This window comes from Gymnogyps californianus, chromosome 13 (assembly GCF_018139145.2).
Source record: "Gymnogyps californianus isolate 813 chromosome 13, ASM1813914v2, whole genome shotgun sequence".
Classification (NCBI taxonomy): Eukaryota; Metazoa; Chordata; class Aves; order Accipitriformes; family Cathartidae; genus Gymnogyps; species Gymnogyps californianus.
In genome coordinates this window covers 2,860,257-2,877,154 of record NC_059483.1, presented here as the reverse complement: position 1 = coordinate 2,877,154, position 16,898 = coordinate 2,860,257, and the positions used below count along the sequence as shown (strand labels likewise).

Sequence of the window (16,898 nt, the reverse complement as noted above, 5' to 3'; positions counted from 1 at the left end):
TATTCAGGTTATTGGCCGAGGACACACTGTTTCATTACAAAGTGTATCGGTGAAGACCAAGTGTGGGTCCCACTCTCATGATGGACTTGCTGTAGCCGTGCAGCACCGGGGATGACAGCACTGGGGTGCTCTACAGCTTGTTTTACTCTTTTCCTAGTATTTGACCCACCTTGGTCGCTGTCAGGGACCACGGCTGGGTACCTTGCGCCATACACAGGGCTGTGCCAAGTCTCAGTTTGCATTTTGCATCTTGAGTTGTCAGAGTTATTTAAAACAAAACAAAAATCCAGAAGATTAAGCTGTCAACCAGAAAAAAAGCCATTAGCTCTTTTCCAGAATATTTTTTTTTTCCTACACGGCCCTTGTACCGTGTACTTATATCCTGCTTAAACTGGGACTTTTTGTTTAGTAGCTTATCATTCCGCAAGGCACCTGGTGGAAGCAAGTCCTGGTCCCCCGGTTGGAAACGCCACCGCAGCGGAGGTGACACGAAGCCCGCTCCGGCGATGCTGGGTGGCGTGCCGGGGCCGCGCAGCCTCGCCAGCCCCGCAGCCTCTCAGAAGACAGAGTCGTCAAGGGCGCTGCAGTAGAGATCTTCAGCGAAGCTGCCGAACTCGGTCTCCGTCTCGCTGGTGCAGGTGCGTGCTCTCTGGAAAGCAAACACTGCTTTTAGCTGGCGAGCTGGGAGGTCAAGTGAGGTTGTCAACTGAACTGCGCTAATTAAGAGAGAGGAGTCACGACATATCGTTTTAAGCCTGCGTTGAATATTCATTATGAAACAAATGCTGCAAAGCCCTCACTTAACAACATGGTTTGCAGAACACCGTGTTTCAAGTTGGTGCATTTAAAGAGGAATTCACCCAAAACGTTTCGTGAGGTAAGAGCCGAGAAAGAGCATTGGGTTCAACAGAAGAATTGCACCAGAAAGTTCACATTCCCACTGAAGTTCTCACAGGGCTGCTCATCACCCTGTCCCTCGGGCCAGCAACCCCCTGCACCCACAAATTTCCCATTTGGCATGTTTTGCACAACACAGTTGACCAGGGTGGCCCCGAGACGCCCCTCCGTAGCCAAGGACGAAGAGCCCCAGGAGGAGCTGGAGGGCGTGTTACAAGGCACGCAAATTTTTCTGAATACACGGCAGCGAAGCCCACTTGTGGGGCCACGTCCCGACCCCTCGGTACTGAGCAGAGTGGTGCAAGCAAGCGTGCAGGGACGGGGTGACTCGCCGAAGGAAGCAGAAAGCAGTAGTTCAGCTGCTGGGAAGGCCGCAGGGGCGGCGGGAGGCAGAGCCGCTCCTCGGGGGCCGAGCGCGGTTCCCACGGGCCGCGCTGCCATCGCTGCGCGGGGCTTTCGTCACCTCGCCCCGCTGTTTACGCTACAAATTTAGGAACTGAATGCCCACAACAAACAGCTGCTGGGGGTTTCAGTCTCCCGGGCGATCTCAGCAGAGACACCGGCGCCGTGTCCTCACCTCTCCCTGCCAGTGCCACCGCCCCGGCAGCCGCCGTGCCAGCAGAAAGCCTCCAGCTGGTATCGCCTACCCACACCGAGCTCACTTTAAATAAAGAGACGACTAAATACAAGGCAGTGCTGGTTTTGATAATGTGAAAACAACCTTTGTAAGCTCACATTTTCTAGCTGCACTGTTAATATTTGCTATTTCTCATATTCTTATTTGTGATACCCTAAGTCGTGTTATTTTACACCAGTGAATTTAATTAAAAACAAACGTTATATGATAATCTTTTAAGCCTGTTTCCTTGACCAGACCATGGAATAAGAACAATACCCAAAAAATCAAACCCCTATTCTAAGGGGACAAATTAAAATCAAGTTACTGAGCAGCACTATCCCTTGAGCAGACAATGAGGAGTTTTATCTTATCTGTAAGGCAAATGTATTTATCAGGAGTAACAGCAAACATAATAAGGCTTAAGACCAGCTTAACAGTAGGACCAAAACATTTCCCATTGTTAGGTTTCACAAAATAAATCAGCTCTCCAGGAGTCAGCCTCCAGTCCCTGCCAAGGCAGAGCTATCTGCCTGGCTGTGCTCAGTGGAAGGAGCAACTGCACTGGATTTCCGTACAAAAAGCAGAGCCGTAGGTACCGCTCAGTGTGCCTGAAATTCGTTGCATATTAGAAAAGCACTCGACAATAGCACTTAATCCTTTTGTTCATTTTTAACCCTCTCCAAAACACTTCATCTACAAACAAGGCCAGATCCAGAGCTACTGCAGACTGGGACCTGTCCTCAGCAGAGGAGGTGGCCACACAGCCAGGCGAGAACCGACCACAGCAGTTACGATTGCAAGAACAGCCTCACAAATTGCTAAAGTCGATGGCTAACTCGATGATAGACTCGTAGTCAGGGCTGTGCGTATCATTACGTTAACTGCACCCATGAATTTCCCATTTGGCATGTTTTGCACAACACAGTTGACAAGATAGTCCACATGTAATATGGACATTAGAAATTCTAAGAGGTCAAAAGGCTTTCACTGAGCTGTACCAAGCTATATGCTCACAGCCTGACAGGGAAAGAGCAGCACACAAACACAAGTGTTCCTTCTAGTCAAAAAAAAAAAAAGAGTGAATAAAATGTTATTTTACCTCGTAGTCGTTTGGGAAGGGATCTCTGAATTTGTTGCTGGGTGTTGGAATTGGTGGAAACAGTTTACTCCATACTTGGTTTCTGCAAAAAACAGTAGGGGAGGGATGTGAAAGAATTGCTTTTTCTGATGGACGACGTATTCGACAAGCAGCACGTGTTTAGCCCCGCAAGAAGGCACGTCTCCTTGCACCGCCAGCCCTCCTGCCCCACTCAGTCATCGGCATCTGACAGCAGCAGCAGGTTCAAAAGGGATGAAAGTAACGGATAATGGTCCACCAGCGGACACCCTGAGGACTGGGCAGGTGTGCCATTCCTACCAGGACACTTCTGGACCCTGGGGACATGCGGATGGCAAAGAGGTGGTGGGCTGACGCTCTCCCCCATCAGCCTCTCCCATCGCAGCCGCAGCAGAGAGCTGGGCTGGAAGGTCCGAGCCAAGGGGACACTGCCGCAGCTTTTAACAGCGAGCAATAGGCCTGTCTTGGAGAGAAATTAATTGCTCTGATCTGTCTGCTTGCACTCGCGTTCTTCCCAAGGGCTGCGTTGTCATCTACTTTGTTTGGACATTCAAGACAGGCTGCCTCTTGCTCAGGCTTTGGTTTCCAGACATAATCTGCCCGTGTCTCGTGGTGGGAGAGCAACTGCAAATAACTGCGTGCTGAGGGAACAAGGAGGAGGCAAGGAACGGGACCAGAGATGGCTGACAGCAAACGGTTCTGCTTAGCAATGTAATAACTCATCCTGCTAACACCCTTTGAGATTCTCCTTCCCTGCCTGACACTCTTTAGTCTGGCTCAAGCATACAGGCATATGTATTTTTGTGATAGCAAGTGCTGCAGAGTGAACTTTTTCTTGTCTTTGATATATCCCAGAGTACAGACTTCACATTTCAATCACCAAAACGCATTCACTCTCTCTGCCCCTGGATAGCACGATGTCCAAATAGGGCCAGATTTTAATGGGAACTTGGCCTGAGGGAAGATTATAGGGGTTCAGCCCAGAATCAGTATCCGGCGCCTGTTCTGTGGAGCAAGCCAGGGAGACATCCATGAAGCAGAGAGGTGGGCAAGGTGTGGAGCCCTAGCTGCTGGGACCAAGGGCAGATCTGCTCCTCTGCCCCGTTTATTTTGTGAGAATTCTCCTGACTGACGTCTGGTTAGTTCAGTGCTTATGTTCTTATGACTATTCTTCTTCCAAAAGCTTTCTGAGCTCTGTCAAGTTTTCTTTTATCCTATTATTCCTCCTCACCAGGGAGGTGAGGACGAATAATATTTTCTGACTATCAGTTTGGAGCTAAACCTTCCTGGCTGAGCTGCTGCTGCCTTGAAGGAGACATTGATGCTTAACTAATTATTAGGCGAAGGGAAGGGCCATACCACTGCTCACACGATAGACCTGACCAAGCAAGCTATGGGTTGTCTCCCCACTGCTGCACATGGACAAGGGTTTGTGATGGAGGTGTACAGCCAGAAGTGGGAATGTGGGGAGGAAAAGCAGGGTGTAAAAGTCAGTTGTTTTTAGGAGACATTTGCATCCTCTTTGTTGAAACGCTGAACACAGTCCAACCATGGCTGGCTGCAGAGGACAAGTCAGGCTGTGCAGTCACCACCAGCAGAGCGGGACAGTAAGGTGGCTGCTGGTGTAACTCAGGAGTGGGACCGGGATGAATGCCGATATTAACACTCCAGCGCCTGGCATCATCCCTACTCTTCCCAGCTTTCCTGCTAAGGGTTAGGTCTTTGTGACCATACCCAGGTTAGCTTTGCAAGCGCTGTTGTCTTCAAGGCTCCTGCACTCCATCGGGTCTCCCAAGCCTTTCAGGAGGAAGGCCATGGAGGCCACATGATTTCACCTGCATCTTATTTCAGCTCTGAGCGTGGTTTTGATTTATGCTATTGCTGTGCAATGTAACCAACAAGATTTGGTTTTGTTTGGAGTTGGCGCGTTTCTAGTTGTGCTGTTTGTCAATAAAAGATTTTGATGGAGCCATATCAAAATTATTTATTGAGTCAGCAAAAAGCATAAGTTACATGTCGCTTCTGGAATAGAAACACTTAAGGAGGGGTGCCCAAATGCCCAACAGAAATGAGGCAGAAGCACACTTGTGTTCGTGGGGGCTGCTTGCCCCTCAGGTGCAAGAGTCTTTGCAGTGAGGCGTTGGTGGGGGTGGTGACAGTGGTGCCCTCAGAATGGTCTTGTTCTTTTTTGCAGGACACTGAAAAGTTGGAGTTATGTGATTAAATATCTTGTCACAAAAAGTGTTCCAGTTATCTCTGCTTGTCTCTACACGGGTTAGAGCACGGCCCTTTCCATTAGCACTACTTGGACCTTCAGGCTTTGGAAACACCCCACGGGACCCTCGTGCCTTAACTCAGCGTTTCAGGGCCCGCAGTTATTGTGCTGTGCCTGTCTTTCTGAAATTTGCCACTTTTCCCACAGGCTGTGACATGAAAAGGCCAAAGATAAATAAAGAGAAATAAGTAGGAGAACAAGTTCTTCTTTTCCCTCTTCTAACTGCTACGATGAGATTGATAAAATATTTGTTTTCACAGCATGTTAGAGTGCCTTTTCTAGTGCCTTGCCTCCACCGAGATTCCTTGTGACATTTTCCGAACGACTTCCCTGCAGCGGGTGGCTGGTGACTGCCGGTCGTGGACTGGAGTGGGGTGCAGAAGAGGGAGGGGTACCTGGTGGAGGTCGGGATGACCACATTGATTTCAGGGCACGGAGGGCCACTGACTGTCCTCATGTCAATTAAGTGGAGAGCAGCTGGGAGCAAGTTATTAACTACATCCTCCTGTGGGCTCACCTCCAGGAGAAAATGTTATTCCAAGGTACAGCCTAAGGAAGTACAGAAGATGCTCATTCATAAAGACAGAGGGCAAACTAGGAAAACATTCAGTTGTGCTTTTTATCAAGACAGTAACCCCACCAGCTACTGCAAGTAAGTGAAGGGAAAAGACTATCCAAACAGTCCCAAAGGGCTACTTTGCCTTGTAGCGTTTCTCCCAAACGGTGGGCTGTATCTCTGATGCCTACAATTACCAGGAAGCACACAGAAAAAATTATAGAACTCTTTGCGGTAATGAAATTCCTTCTAATGGCTTCAAATCGTATGAAATTTGAAATGATTCTGTGGCTTGAATTGCATGGTACACTTCATGAATTTTCAAGAGCAGTAAAAACTGAGAGTACTAACGAAACTGTGATCTAAGGAACCTGTTCTATTTTTTTAATATCTGCAGATACAACAAATGAGCAGGCTAAGCACTGCATTTCTTCTTCTTACACTTCCCACCTCCTCCCAGGCCAGGCTGGAGGATTAGAGAAGTGGCAAGGACACTGAGCAAGAAGCAGCTTGGGAAGGGTGGAGTAAAGCTAGCAACTTCATGAAATTCAGTGCAGCAGGCAGATAAAATTTTAATCATTTTGGCAAAGATGGAATGTAACGAGCCTTTGGGTGCTAGGGAATTAACATACTAGCCAGGCAGAGAGAGACTCCTAGAAACAACCAATGTAGCATCAAGCAGCTGAACCTGGAAAAGCTAGCTTAAATTTGCCTAATCTATTAAAGTTCATAAAATGCATTAGTACAGCATCTTCAAGCTGGTCCTTGAGTACAAGTCTTCCCGTATACCTATTGCTCCCCCTATATCTATTTCAGGATCTCCACATGGGGTAACTGCATAATACTTGCAGAACTCCACAGGAAAACACTGAGCAGCACGACTGCTACTAACTGGTGTTGGCACTAACTGGTGTTGGTGTTTTGCTGTCCCAAAGAGAGAGGAGAGAGCTGATGAAGATGATGCTGGAGCAGTGGAGGACCTACAGCTGTACAGACAGGCCAATCCATAAAAGAATCAGTGATGTGAATAAGAGCGGTTTGGGGATTTCCACCAATACATCAAGGCTGCATAGCTGGGAACAAGTGCATACGAAGCACAACATGAATAAACTCTCTCGGGAGTTAATCTATCTTGTTCCAAAAAAGATTGCTTATTGAGACCTGCTATGCTAATTCAATTGGCTTAAGAACAGGTTATCATAGACACCAGACACTTTAGGGAGAGTTGGTAACACTTACTCTAATGTAACATTCCTGTAGACAAGACCTTTATTTGATAAAGGAAATGTGGTATGGAAAGGAAAATAGCCAAGGACACATCAGGATGACCAATAAATTAAAACGCATTAAAGAAATGAATAAGAAATTAGCAGAGTCAAGGACAGCACTTACATTACTGGGAGCTGTGTTTATTGTGGACTGATAATTGCTGCTTGATGCATGTTTCAGGGGAGAAGCTTGTAATTACATTGATTCTTTAAGTCATCACTCATGATTTGACTAGTGACAGCTACAGAAATCCGAAGTGTATCTGGGCTTCTTCACAGCATGTTTTGGGAAGTTTGGCTATATGGCATCTGTTTTTACTACATAGCATCCATAGCTTCTGTAGTAATTAAAAATAAACTAAACAAATAATTCAGAAACTCAAAGCAAACAATAGTTCAATGCACTTGCTGTTAAGAGGTCAAGAGGAGCAGCAAGCACAAAAGCACTGAATTTTTACCTCTTCAGAGCATCTACCATGCTCCTTTGATGTCAACTGAAATTCAGACTACATGCCCAGCGCCCAATATAGAGTGTAAGTCTGCAGGCTGAACTAGACAAGACTGAGAAAATATTGGTCTGTACATTTTAGCCATGAAAGATGCTCTCAGCAGCTTTCACCAGGGTTAAAGACAGAGTCCTCCTGGGGAAATCATTGGCCCAACGAGATCCATTTAAGTGAAGAAACGAGATAAGGACAAACAGATTTTTAACAAATTCACCTCACTCAGTATATAGTTTTGTTGTTTAAGATTAAATTGAATAACCCTCTTACCCCACTAATTTTGCTGAATGTTATTGTTGATAATTAATGAGGCTGATGATTATTACTTTTCAGTACTTTCGCTTTATATAATTATGCTTGAATACCAAACTCAGTGCCCTTTCTTAAAATTAAGCAAAGCTCATAACATCCCCACACGCCTGTTGAACACCTAGTCCTTAGTTATACTGTAATTAAAAAGAAGACGGTGATACTTACATTTTGGATATTATAGCAACAAGCAGGAACGTGCAGCACGTGGACACACAAAGCACAGTGAGAATCCAGGCTACGGGATTCTCCAGTTTGTTTTGCCCTGAATTTCAAGAAAAAAAGAAATTAAATATATTATTTTAGTGCAGATTATTTTAAACACACTCTTACAAAAGATTTCATCAGCTGTTTTATGTGATTATATTCAGATCACAAATTAACATACAGACAATGAAGACTTGCTGTCTACCATTAGAAATTAAACGCAGAGCTTCACGAACAATTTCCATGAAACTGACTTTCTAATTTCAACAAGAAATTTCTTTCATTTTGATGTGAAGGAGAGAACAAGTGGAGAAGCATGAGGAGCCAGGCCCACCAGAAGGACGATACGGTCCGTTAGCTGCCGTCCTGAGACACGCAATGCCATGCAGCGAGCACGTGACTGGTACTCAGCAAAGACACTGTTTGCTGATAATCTCAGGCACAAACTGTTTGCTTTCCATTAAACCATCCTTCATTTCTGTTAATCCTTTCTAGCCAGGAACTGGATTTCTCTGGCTTCCTAAACTCGCCTGTAAAAAAGACATCGAAACCCCTCATTTTTCTTGTGAGCTGGTTGCTGATACATTTCCTCAGGAAGAATTTCTCTACTGCCTCTGCCTGTGAGCAGACACAGGTATTTCTATCAAGGTCAATGTTTCTGTTTTGAAAAGGCATTGCACAGTGACCATGACCATTATTTTGTGCCACATTATGCCATATAACAAAAACATTTACATTGAACTGCATTTTCAAAAGGCTGCCGAGTCCGCGTGTGCTTCCGATAACTACCCGTCCCATGCATCAAGGTGTCAGCACTGCCATTACCAGGTAATTGAAAGGACATAAATCGGCCAGCAGCAGGAGTGCTGGGTTTATTGGTGCTGTAGACAAAACAATATTCAATTGTGGCCAGATTTGTTTCTGAGAAACGAGGAGCTGAGCCTGCTGTCTCCACTGACGGCTGTGGTGGCACGGCAGTCCCTGAGAGCAGCGTGTGGATGACGCCATAAGCAGGCCTGCGTGATCCGTCCTGTGCCTCCATACCACCCCGATGGGGGTACACAGTCAACCTTGCAATTACAAACGGGTTAGGATGGTTTATTTTGTCTTCAGGTTTACCACTTTTCTTTCAAGAAAATAAGATTTAGGATGTAACTGTCAATGAGTTATGCTTCATGTAAGTCTTGAGGATTACTGGGGCAGCAAACTGTGGAAAACAGTTAAGTCCCATAAACCAATTTTAAGCCTCCCAGCATGAAGGCTGGGAAGTGTCTCCATTTTCCAAACCAAAAATGGCAGGGTCCTAAGTCTCTTCCATCTTATGTCGGTTGGCAATGGCCCCCAAAAGGCATGATCAGGCAGCACGAAGTCTCACTGCAACTCGGAGTAAGGTGTGGGAGAAGGAGCAATTGCAGAGCCTGTGCCGTGGCTCTGGGGACCTGCCCGGCGCGCTCCTCCTCGGGCTTCTCTGGGAGACGTGCCCAGAGGTACCAGCCCAGCCCCGCACACCACTATGAACCAGCATGAGCATGTGCACCTGCCCAGTGAGAGGTGTCCACATAACACATGAAACGGAGGGAACAGATGAAACTTCCTCAGAGCCACAGAGCAAGTTAACAGCAACGCTCATGAGACTGGCTGAAGTACGTACTGAAACCCAGCGACTTATGCAGTAACCTGTATTGTGTCAGTGAACTGCAACAAGCCTCCAAAAACCCCTCTTCACAAGAAAAACTGAAGTAATTGGACCTATCCTTGGCTATTTTTGAGATTTAAGTAAATTTTTATGGAAGACTAACTTTTTTTTTTTTACCATCAGAATGAATTTTCCATATTTGACATTTGCGTGAGTAGAGGCATCCGTAAGGGCGATGTTTCCAGGCTCCTCAGTCATCGTCACGCTGCACAGCAGAGACAGCTCCAAAAGTGCTCCGGCTGACATAGAGGGGCCCTCAAACCTTTCCGCCTTGCTGGGAAAGCAGAATCGGGACAGCACAAATGTGCTGTGAGGCACTTCTCAGCCCCAAACTTGACCTGTGGATCTTTTAAACTGTGAACCCTGGCAGTGGCTGTTCACACGTACCTACAGCTTCACAGATTTGATTTGTATCAAGCTGCCGTGCCTAGTTAACGAGGGTGTCCAGCCTACTTGGCTGCACTAATGATTTTTATCTAGGTTTGTTTGACTGTAATGCTTCTAAACAACCTTTTAGAGACAGCTGGTATCAAGGTGCAGTTTTACAATGCCCGCTTTGGCAGCGTACGGCCGCATTTCACAGGGTTTCATCACCACAGCGCAAGGAAAGAAACCAGAATTGTGTTTCAGTTTTTAACGAAGTTGGAGGATTGTTGCTACAGGATGGACAGTCTAGGCCAGTGTTTTTTCTCAGGGTATGGGCTCAGAAGAGGTCTACTGGTCTTAAAGTTGGTCTCATCCGAATGTTTCCCAGATATAGGTGCATGAGGCTAATAGACAGGCCCAGTTTTCTTAATTAATGAGATGTTTGGTCAGCCCCCCCCTGCCCCAGGTGAGTGGTCGGGTTGCTGAGCCTCTCTCCCAAGGGCTCGTCAGTGCCATGGAGCCAGGTGGGAAGGTCAAGGGGATGTGTTAAGAGTCAGGCAGCAAAACGCCAGCAGATTTAATCGCATTCACGAGCAAACAGATATAAGAGGGAAAAGTGCAGTAAACAGGAGAGTGTTAGGGACTTTTTTTTTTTTTTTTGTGAAAACCAGGAAGTTAAGAAACTCAAAAGATAAGAGCAAAGGAGGATGTCTAAGAAGAAACAGTTGATAACGTGCCATGATAAGGAAACTGTTAGTTCCAGAAAAACATGTTCAGCAAGCAGGAAATACAGAACAAAGTGGGGCAAATTATCATGTTCCAAAGATGCTAAAACCACGCTCTTTTTTCCCCCCCAACATTTAAGAGGTCAGATAGCTCCAGTAAAGTAATAGTTGACATAATCACTCATATTAACTTCCAGCATGAACATCACAATGCATGCCAGGGAAACACATGTAAAAACTAAAGAAGTAATGCAACTAAAAGGCCGTACCTAGAACTTAGGCCTTAAGCTAGTTTAAAGCAGTCTCTGAAAACATAAGCATGTGAAAACAAAACACTGTCTAAAAAATGCCTCCATATGTCCAAAAGTTTGCTTGGGAGATTTTTTTTTAAATTTTTAATGGAACACAGATTTAACTCCCCTTGGCATTAACAAGTCAGTTTCTTTCTTCAAATACCTATTTTCCTGGCTTCTGTTAAAATTACTTGGTGGTGTGCATGCTCACGATTAGGCAGCATTTGCTTTCCAGCAATGTAATAATATTCACTACAAGACAGAAGCATGTCATTCTTACCAACATAAATAATTTCACTCCAGTCACTCCAAAATCCTCTCGTACAACATATGTGATGATTAGCTCTTATTTGTATGGAATACCTGCTGGTAACATCAATCCGTAATCTGAAGTCGTTTGAGGATATTTTGAATATCTGTTAGGAAAATAATATTGTACTGTTATAGATTACTTAAGACTAAACAATTCAGAAAACAAACTTCAATCATGTTTTTATTTTTTTAAAACTCCTTTACTAGATTAACAGTGAGCATCTGGCCTTGCTTTTGACATAAGATCTCTATTTTTACAGGTGTATTTTCTCTCATAATACACCAATATTTCAGGGCAAATTCTTGACAGATGCCTCATTTTTGCATTCTTCCTTAAGACACTTAATGCTGGATTTTCAGATTTGTCCATCCTCCTACTGTTCTGAACCCAGATGCATAAAACTGAATAACTCCAATTTTCGTCTCCTAAGTCTCTTGGGGATAGTTTGTTGCAGACATAAATGACGTCCAGAAAAAGAGGAAAAATATGAAAATGGATGAGACTTTGGCTTTGCTGCATCCTAGTCACAAATGGGACACAAGTTTCACCAGAAGTCCATAGTTTCAAAAATGTACGAATAGCAGGTTTTATTTTAAATGTTTTAAAATCTGTAACATATCCATGAATATGAAGACCTTTTCACCAGGTGGCATAAAGGCAAATTCTAGCTATCTAGGACAATCAGCTCAGAGACAGGAATGCTATGTAATACTTGGGCATCAGAGAAGCAATTACCTGCTTGTTACCTGACTTCAAGTTGAAGAGGTAAAATTCGTATTCAAAACATTCTTTAGGGAAAGGAGAAATTGGCTTCTCCCATGTGGCCAGGAGATCATTTTGCTCTAAGAATACAGTGACATTTCTGGGAACATTCACTTTGTCTACAAAAAGAAAACTGTACTGGTAAGTTATTTATAGAGCAAAGTTTAAATACTAACAATTGGAGCACTTTATAACTTGATAGTGTTTCCAAGTAGGACCTATAATCCTTGAATTTACTTCACATTTTGGACAGTAAAGATAAGGATTTAGGAGAAATAACTATATTGGAGAAAACAGTTAAGGGAAAACAGTTTTAAAAATCCATTTAAAAGTTTTGGAGAACTAGATTACTGGGGGGGGGCGGGGGATTAATTTTCACAAAAGCATGAAAATAATGATAGAACAGTTAGAAAAACTTCTTTTCAGGAAAAAATCAGATGTAACCAGGAGAGTTACTGAAAACTGGAATGAATTCAAAGGATCAGCAGCTATTATGGGGATGATTTCTAAGAAGAAAGTATGTCAACTATTTTATCTTAGTGAAGCCATGAAAAAGGGAAATGTCACCTGTTTACAAAAAAGCGAAAGGCATGGAACTAATGAAGGAAAAGAAATTATTTGGGTGGATGAAAGATGATAGACAGTCATGGCTGATACTACCTTTTATTCGACAGTCTAATGCCTTTCTTTAAAAGGACACGGTTATCTTGAACATCATCATGCGTCTTTTTCCTTTTAAAGAAAGGCTGTAAAATAAAAGGTAGTAAAAACTGTACTTGAAAGTATATTGGCTAAATCAATTGAAATTGAATATTGGAAATGATGCTTTGGCTAACAAACAGAATAACTAATTGTATTTTCTAGCTTTTTATTTTTGTCATTCTATAATATTTAAATCAAAGTTAAAGCCATCCATTTCTGTCTTACAATCTCTTCCAATTTCATTAAGAAGATGTCTATGCAAAACAAGCACATACTTCCACCTGCATCAAGAACCATTCAATCCAGTAATACTCTCTCACAAATCTTTTGACAATTCTGTTAGACATTTTTAATATTTTTTTTTAAATGTATTTCTACTCACCAATGGCATTTTGGTTAAATAACTGCTGAAAAGGTTTGATTGCAGCATACTTGCTAGACCCATTAATGTGTATTACAATGAGATTGTCAACCTCTTCAGGATCAATATGAGTCACTGAAAATCTGCATTCAGTATTCCCGTTCCACTTGTCTTTGATATAATCTTGGCATTCTTCAGTGTACGTCTCATACCTAAATTAAAATACTTGTGAGACACGATGCTCTTAAAGAAACCCATTGCTGACTAAAATGGGAGAAAACACCAACCTGTAAAATAAAAAGTACTCGGTATCTTCTGGTGCCCCTTGGCCAGGAAGCCAAGTGCAATGGAGAGAAACAGTACTAGAAATGGTGATGCGAGTAACACAGGACAAATTAGTGACAGATGTCTCTGGAGCACCTAGAGAGTCAAGGAATTATAAAGCAGAAAGAAAAATCTTATTACAAAAGTCGTAAGAAATTCATGTTGCTGAAACATTTTGACTAGAGTCTTTGGTCCGTTATATCTATGTCTATTGTATCCAATTCTCTTCCTTATCACACAGGTCTATCAGTTATGGATGGATGAAGATTCCCAAACAGTGTAAATAAAGCTGTACCACACAGCACCATTACATATTTCATGTACACCAAGGCAATATGATCTTTTAATATCCTAGAGTGTATGAAAGTAGGCTATCTTAGCCTTAGCAAGGAATTTTTAGAAAATTTTATATGGGTTATCCATGTTCTGCACCTCCAGATTGTACTCCAGGCTCCACAGCAGTAGAGAATGGCCTGGACTAAATCGTTTTGTAAGATCAGTGTAGCAGGTAGAGGGGAAAACGCTGTATTTTTCAAGTATTAAACCTGTCACCTTTTGATGTCTAGTCCACGGACCGGGGCAGAACACAAAATTCAGACCTCCCCTGCATTTCTTCTTACCTGGCAGAGGCGGGAGTTTTTCCTTCACCCAGTCACTTCTCATCTGAAAGTTGTTATGGAGAAGTAACGTCCGAACGTGTGCGGAGAAACCGTTATGAAGTACAGCTGTTCGGACACTGTGAGTCTTCTTTGTATCATACTTGAAATTAAAAAAAAATCAAATAAGCATCACATGTGACGGAAGCCGAATTAAGGGACCTGCAAAGACTGATCCAGTGTTTGCAAAGAGGCAAACCAGCCAGCTAGCTTAGCTGGTTGTATTAAGTGTGTAAAGCTAGAGAGTACAAATAATCCACACAAGAAGCGTGTACGGTTTCTCATTTAAGACAGCAGGACCCTTATCTTAGCAAAAATTTGTCTATAGCATACAGCTGTGATGAAACATGGTCTGACATTTTAATGATACCCTGGCATCAATGTGAATTAAGTGAGCTGACTTGAACGGGGAGCAATATCACTTAAAACCAGTATCTAGCTTCCCCCCAAGATGAACGTTGCAGAGACTGCCGATTCCCAGGCTAATCCTTGTCCCAGCAGAGCTGTAGCCATAAGCATTGTTGAAAAAGAATCTCTCTAGTGCTCAAAGTATATGTTTATGATGTAAGAGAATAAGTGATTCAATACGCCAATCGTTCAAGACACATATCACACCTACTGCACCCTGGTTTGGTGCAACATGTTTAACTCAACAGGAATTTAACTTTCTTAGGATACTGGACTTATCTTTTTATCTTACCTCTTCAGGCACAGGGCTTAGGATTTTCACATCATATCTAATAGTGTAGTTTTTTTGTTCTTGATTAGGGTTTGGTTTCCAGTGCAAAAGTACTTGTGCTAACGCAGAGACTGTAAGGGTGAAGTTAACAGGTGGGAAAACCTGAACTGTAAGGGAGAAAACAAAAATATTCATAACATAGTAATCCAGTGAATTGTTTAGAGCAATAGCTGTTTACAAGCAATGAGCAATACAAGCAAATAATTTCATTTCAATATTATGTTCTCTCAACAGCTTCTTATAAAATGTTTCTAATATTTGAAAAAATCTTTAAATAACAACCAAAACTTCATCAAATAAAAGTTTAGTTAAAACTTAGCTTAAAAAACGAATTTTTACAACAGTTTCAACTTGAAAATTCTGATGATATATTACATTTGGCTTTTCAAATGAGGTTTTTCAACTCAATCCTTATAGCCACATAGACACTGGGCATCTGTACTGGAACGGGGCTGATCAAGTGATCAACCGCACCAACAATTTTCACCACATAAGCTTGCAGAAGAGCATAACATGAGGGCTTTCTAAGAGAAGGCTGACAGCCACAAGGAGTTATATGTGAGAGAAGAAACAAAATGATGAACAGAGGAATTAAGCACAAATGGAAGAAAACATAGAAGGATGGGAATGATAATTTAAAACGACAGGGCAAGAGGGATTCCTGGAGCTCATATGGAAATGAGGAAGATCTCATGCTGGGGGAAAATGTTAGCATATAAATAGCAAGGCAATGAAATAATCAATCTGCTCCCCTCCATTTCTAGAGTTCTTCAGAGCCTGTCCTCCCTTAATTACCATCTCCAAGGGAGCTGAGGGACGTCAGTCCCCACTTCTCTTCTCCCGTGATTTCAACCTTTGATGCCCACTAGTTCAATTTTCAAGCATGCACCTCGCATTAGGAAAACTGCCTCATGAAGGCTCAGAAAAACCCCAATACAAACCACGCTGAACTGGTTCCGTTAAAATGTTCCTTGTTGAGATGCCCACAAAAAATGTCACCATTAAGGTTGCTGATACACCAGGATTATGCCAGAAATGCTTTGTGTCATCATGTTTCTGCAGTTAACTGCAGTTTTGTTCCTGGAAGTAAAATTGCTAGCTGGAATAATGCCTTTGCTCTGGCTGGACTAAATTGTTGAATAAATCAGGACAGTAACTACTGTCCAGCCCAGAGGACAAGTGGCATGGCAGAAGTTGCGTCTACGTGCCTCATGGTTCTTCCCTCTCAAAGCAAAACAGCCCTCAGGCACTGGCTGGGAGCAATCTAACTGAGACAGGGTACAACTGTCCCAGGAAGCACGTTAACACAGCGTGGTCATCTCTGGTCCTGTACTCATGGCACGCCATGGACTATTTTATTCATGTGCAGAAGAGCGCATTTGACCAACACGTGGAGGGGCCTTGGTCACCCACTGGTGCTAAAGCTACGCACTGTTAGAAGGAAAATGCCTTACCTCCTGCAGCTTGAGGTATGTTTGGCTGAACCAAGTTCGTTGTCCAAAGGAGGATCAGAAAAACTCTCATCACGCTGGCCATAATCGTTAGATGGTAAATGAGAACGACCATGTATCAGCATATGTGCCTTGTCACCATTTTACAGAGGCTGATAGCTAAAAATGAACGCAATCCCAAGTGTTAAGCACACAAACCATGGGGCATGGTATATCCACGTGATCAAAGGAATGAAACTGCTACCTTGCAGGGGACAGACTCTTCTCCTTTCCTTGCAGGAAAATGCATCTTTTCATAGCTAAATTTAATATAAGTACCACCAACCACCTTTCATTTTGCTCCCTTTGCTTTTGCCAGCTCTCTTTGAAAAAGCTACTGGTTTCAAACCCTGTCATGTGTGGATGTTCAGAGCAGCAGCCACGGAATTAGAGCATCTCTCCAGGGAGAGGAGTGAGTCAGGTTCAGGTATATTGGCTTCCAGTAGAGTCCCACTTACTCCAAGAACAGAAATAACCATATTTTCAGCTGCCACTATATATATAAAATGGCTACTTACTGGAATTTACTTTCCAGTTTCTGTTTCAATAAAGCTTGCTAAAGAAGCAGTCTCAGTGCTCACCTCAAGGCTAATTCTCCAGTGTTAATTACTGGGTGTAAGAGAAACTATTTTGTTTGTTTCTAATTTAAATGAATGACTATTTTTAATGCTTAAAACCAGCATGTTCTTATGCTTCCTATAGATTGTTTCATGAAGTACT

The 16,898-nt window shown here is 43.2% G+C and overlaps 1 protein-coding gene across 1 annotated transcript; it reads right to left on the bottom strand.

The window, feature by feature from the left end:
- Positions 1-556: 556 nt before the first annotated feature.
- On the bottom strand, positions 557-16,254 carry IL5RA (interleukin 5 receptor subunit alpha). The gene is made up of 10 exons (XM_050904815.1): positions 16,143-16,254; positions 14,650-14,795; positions 13,914-14,052; positions 13,257-13,389; positions 12,991-13,181; positions 11,880-12,025; positions 11,112-11,247; positions 7,713-7,809; positions 2,616-2,697; positions 557-649 (listed from the first exon to the last, which is right to left on the bottom strand). The coding sequence occupies exons 1-10, from the start codon at positions 16,252-16,254 to the stop codon at positions 557-559; spliced, it is 1,275 nt and encodes a 424-aa protein (XP_050760772.1).
- Positions 16,255-16,898: the final 644 nt, after the last annotated feature.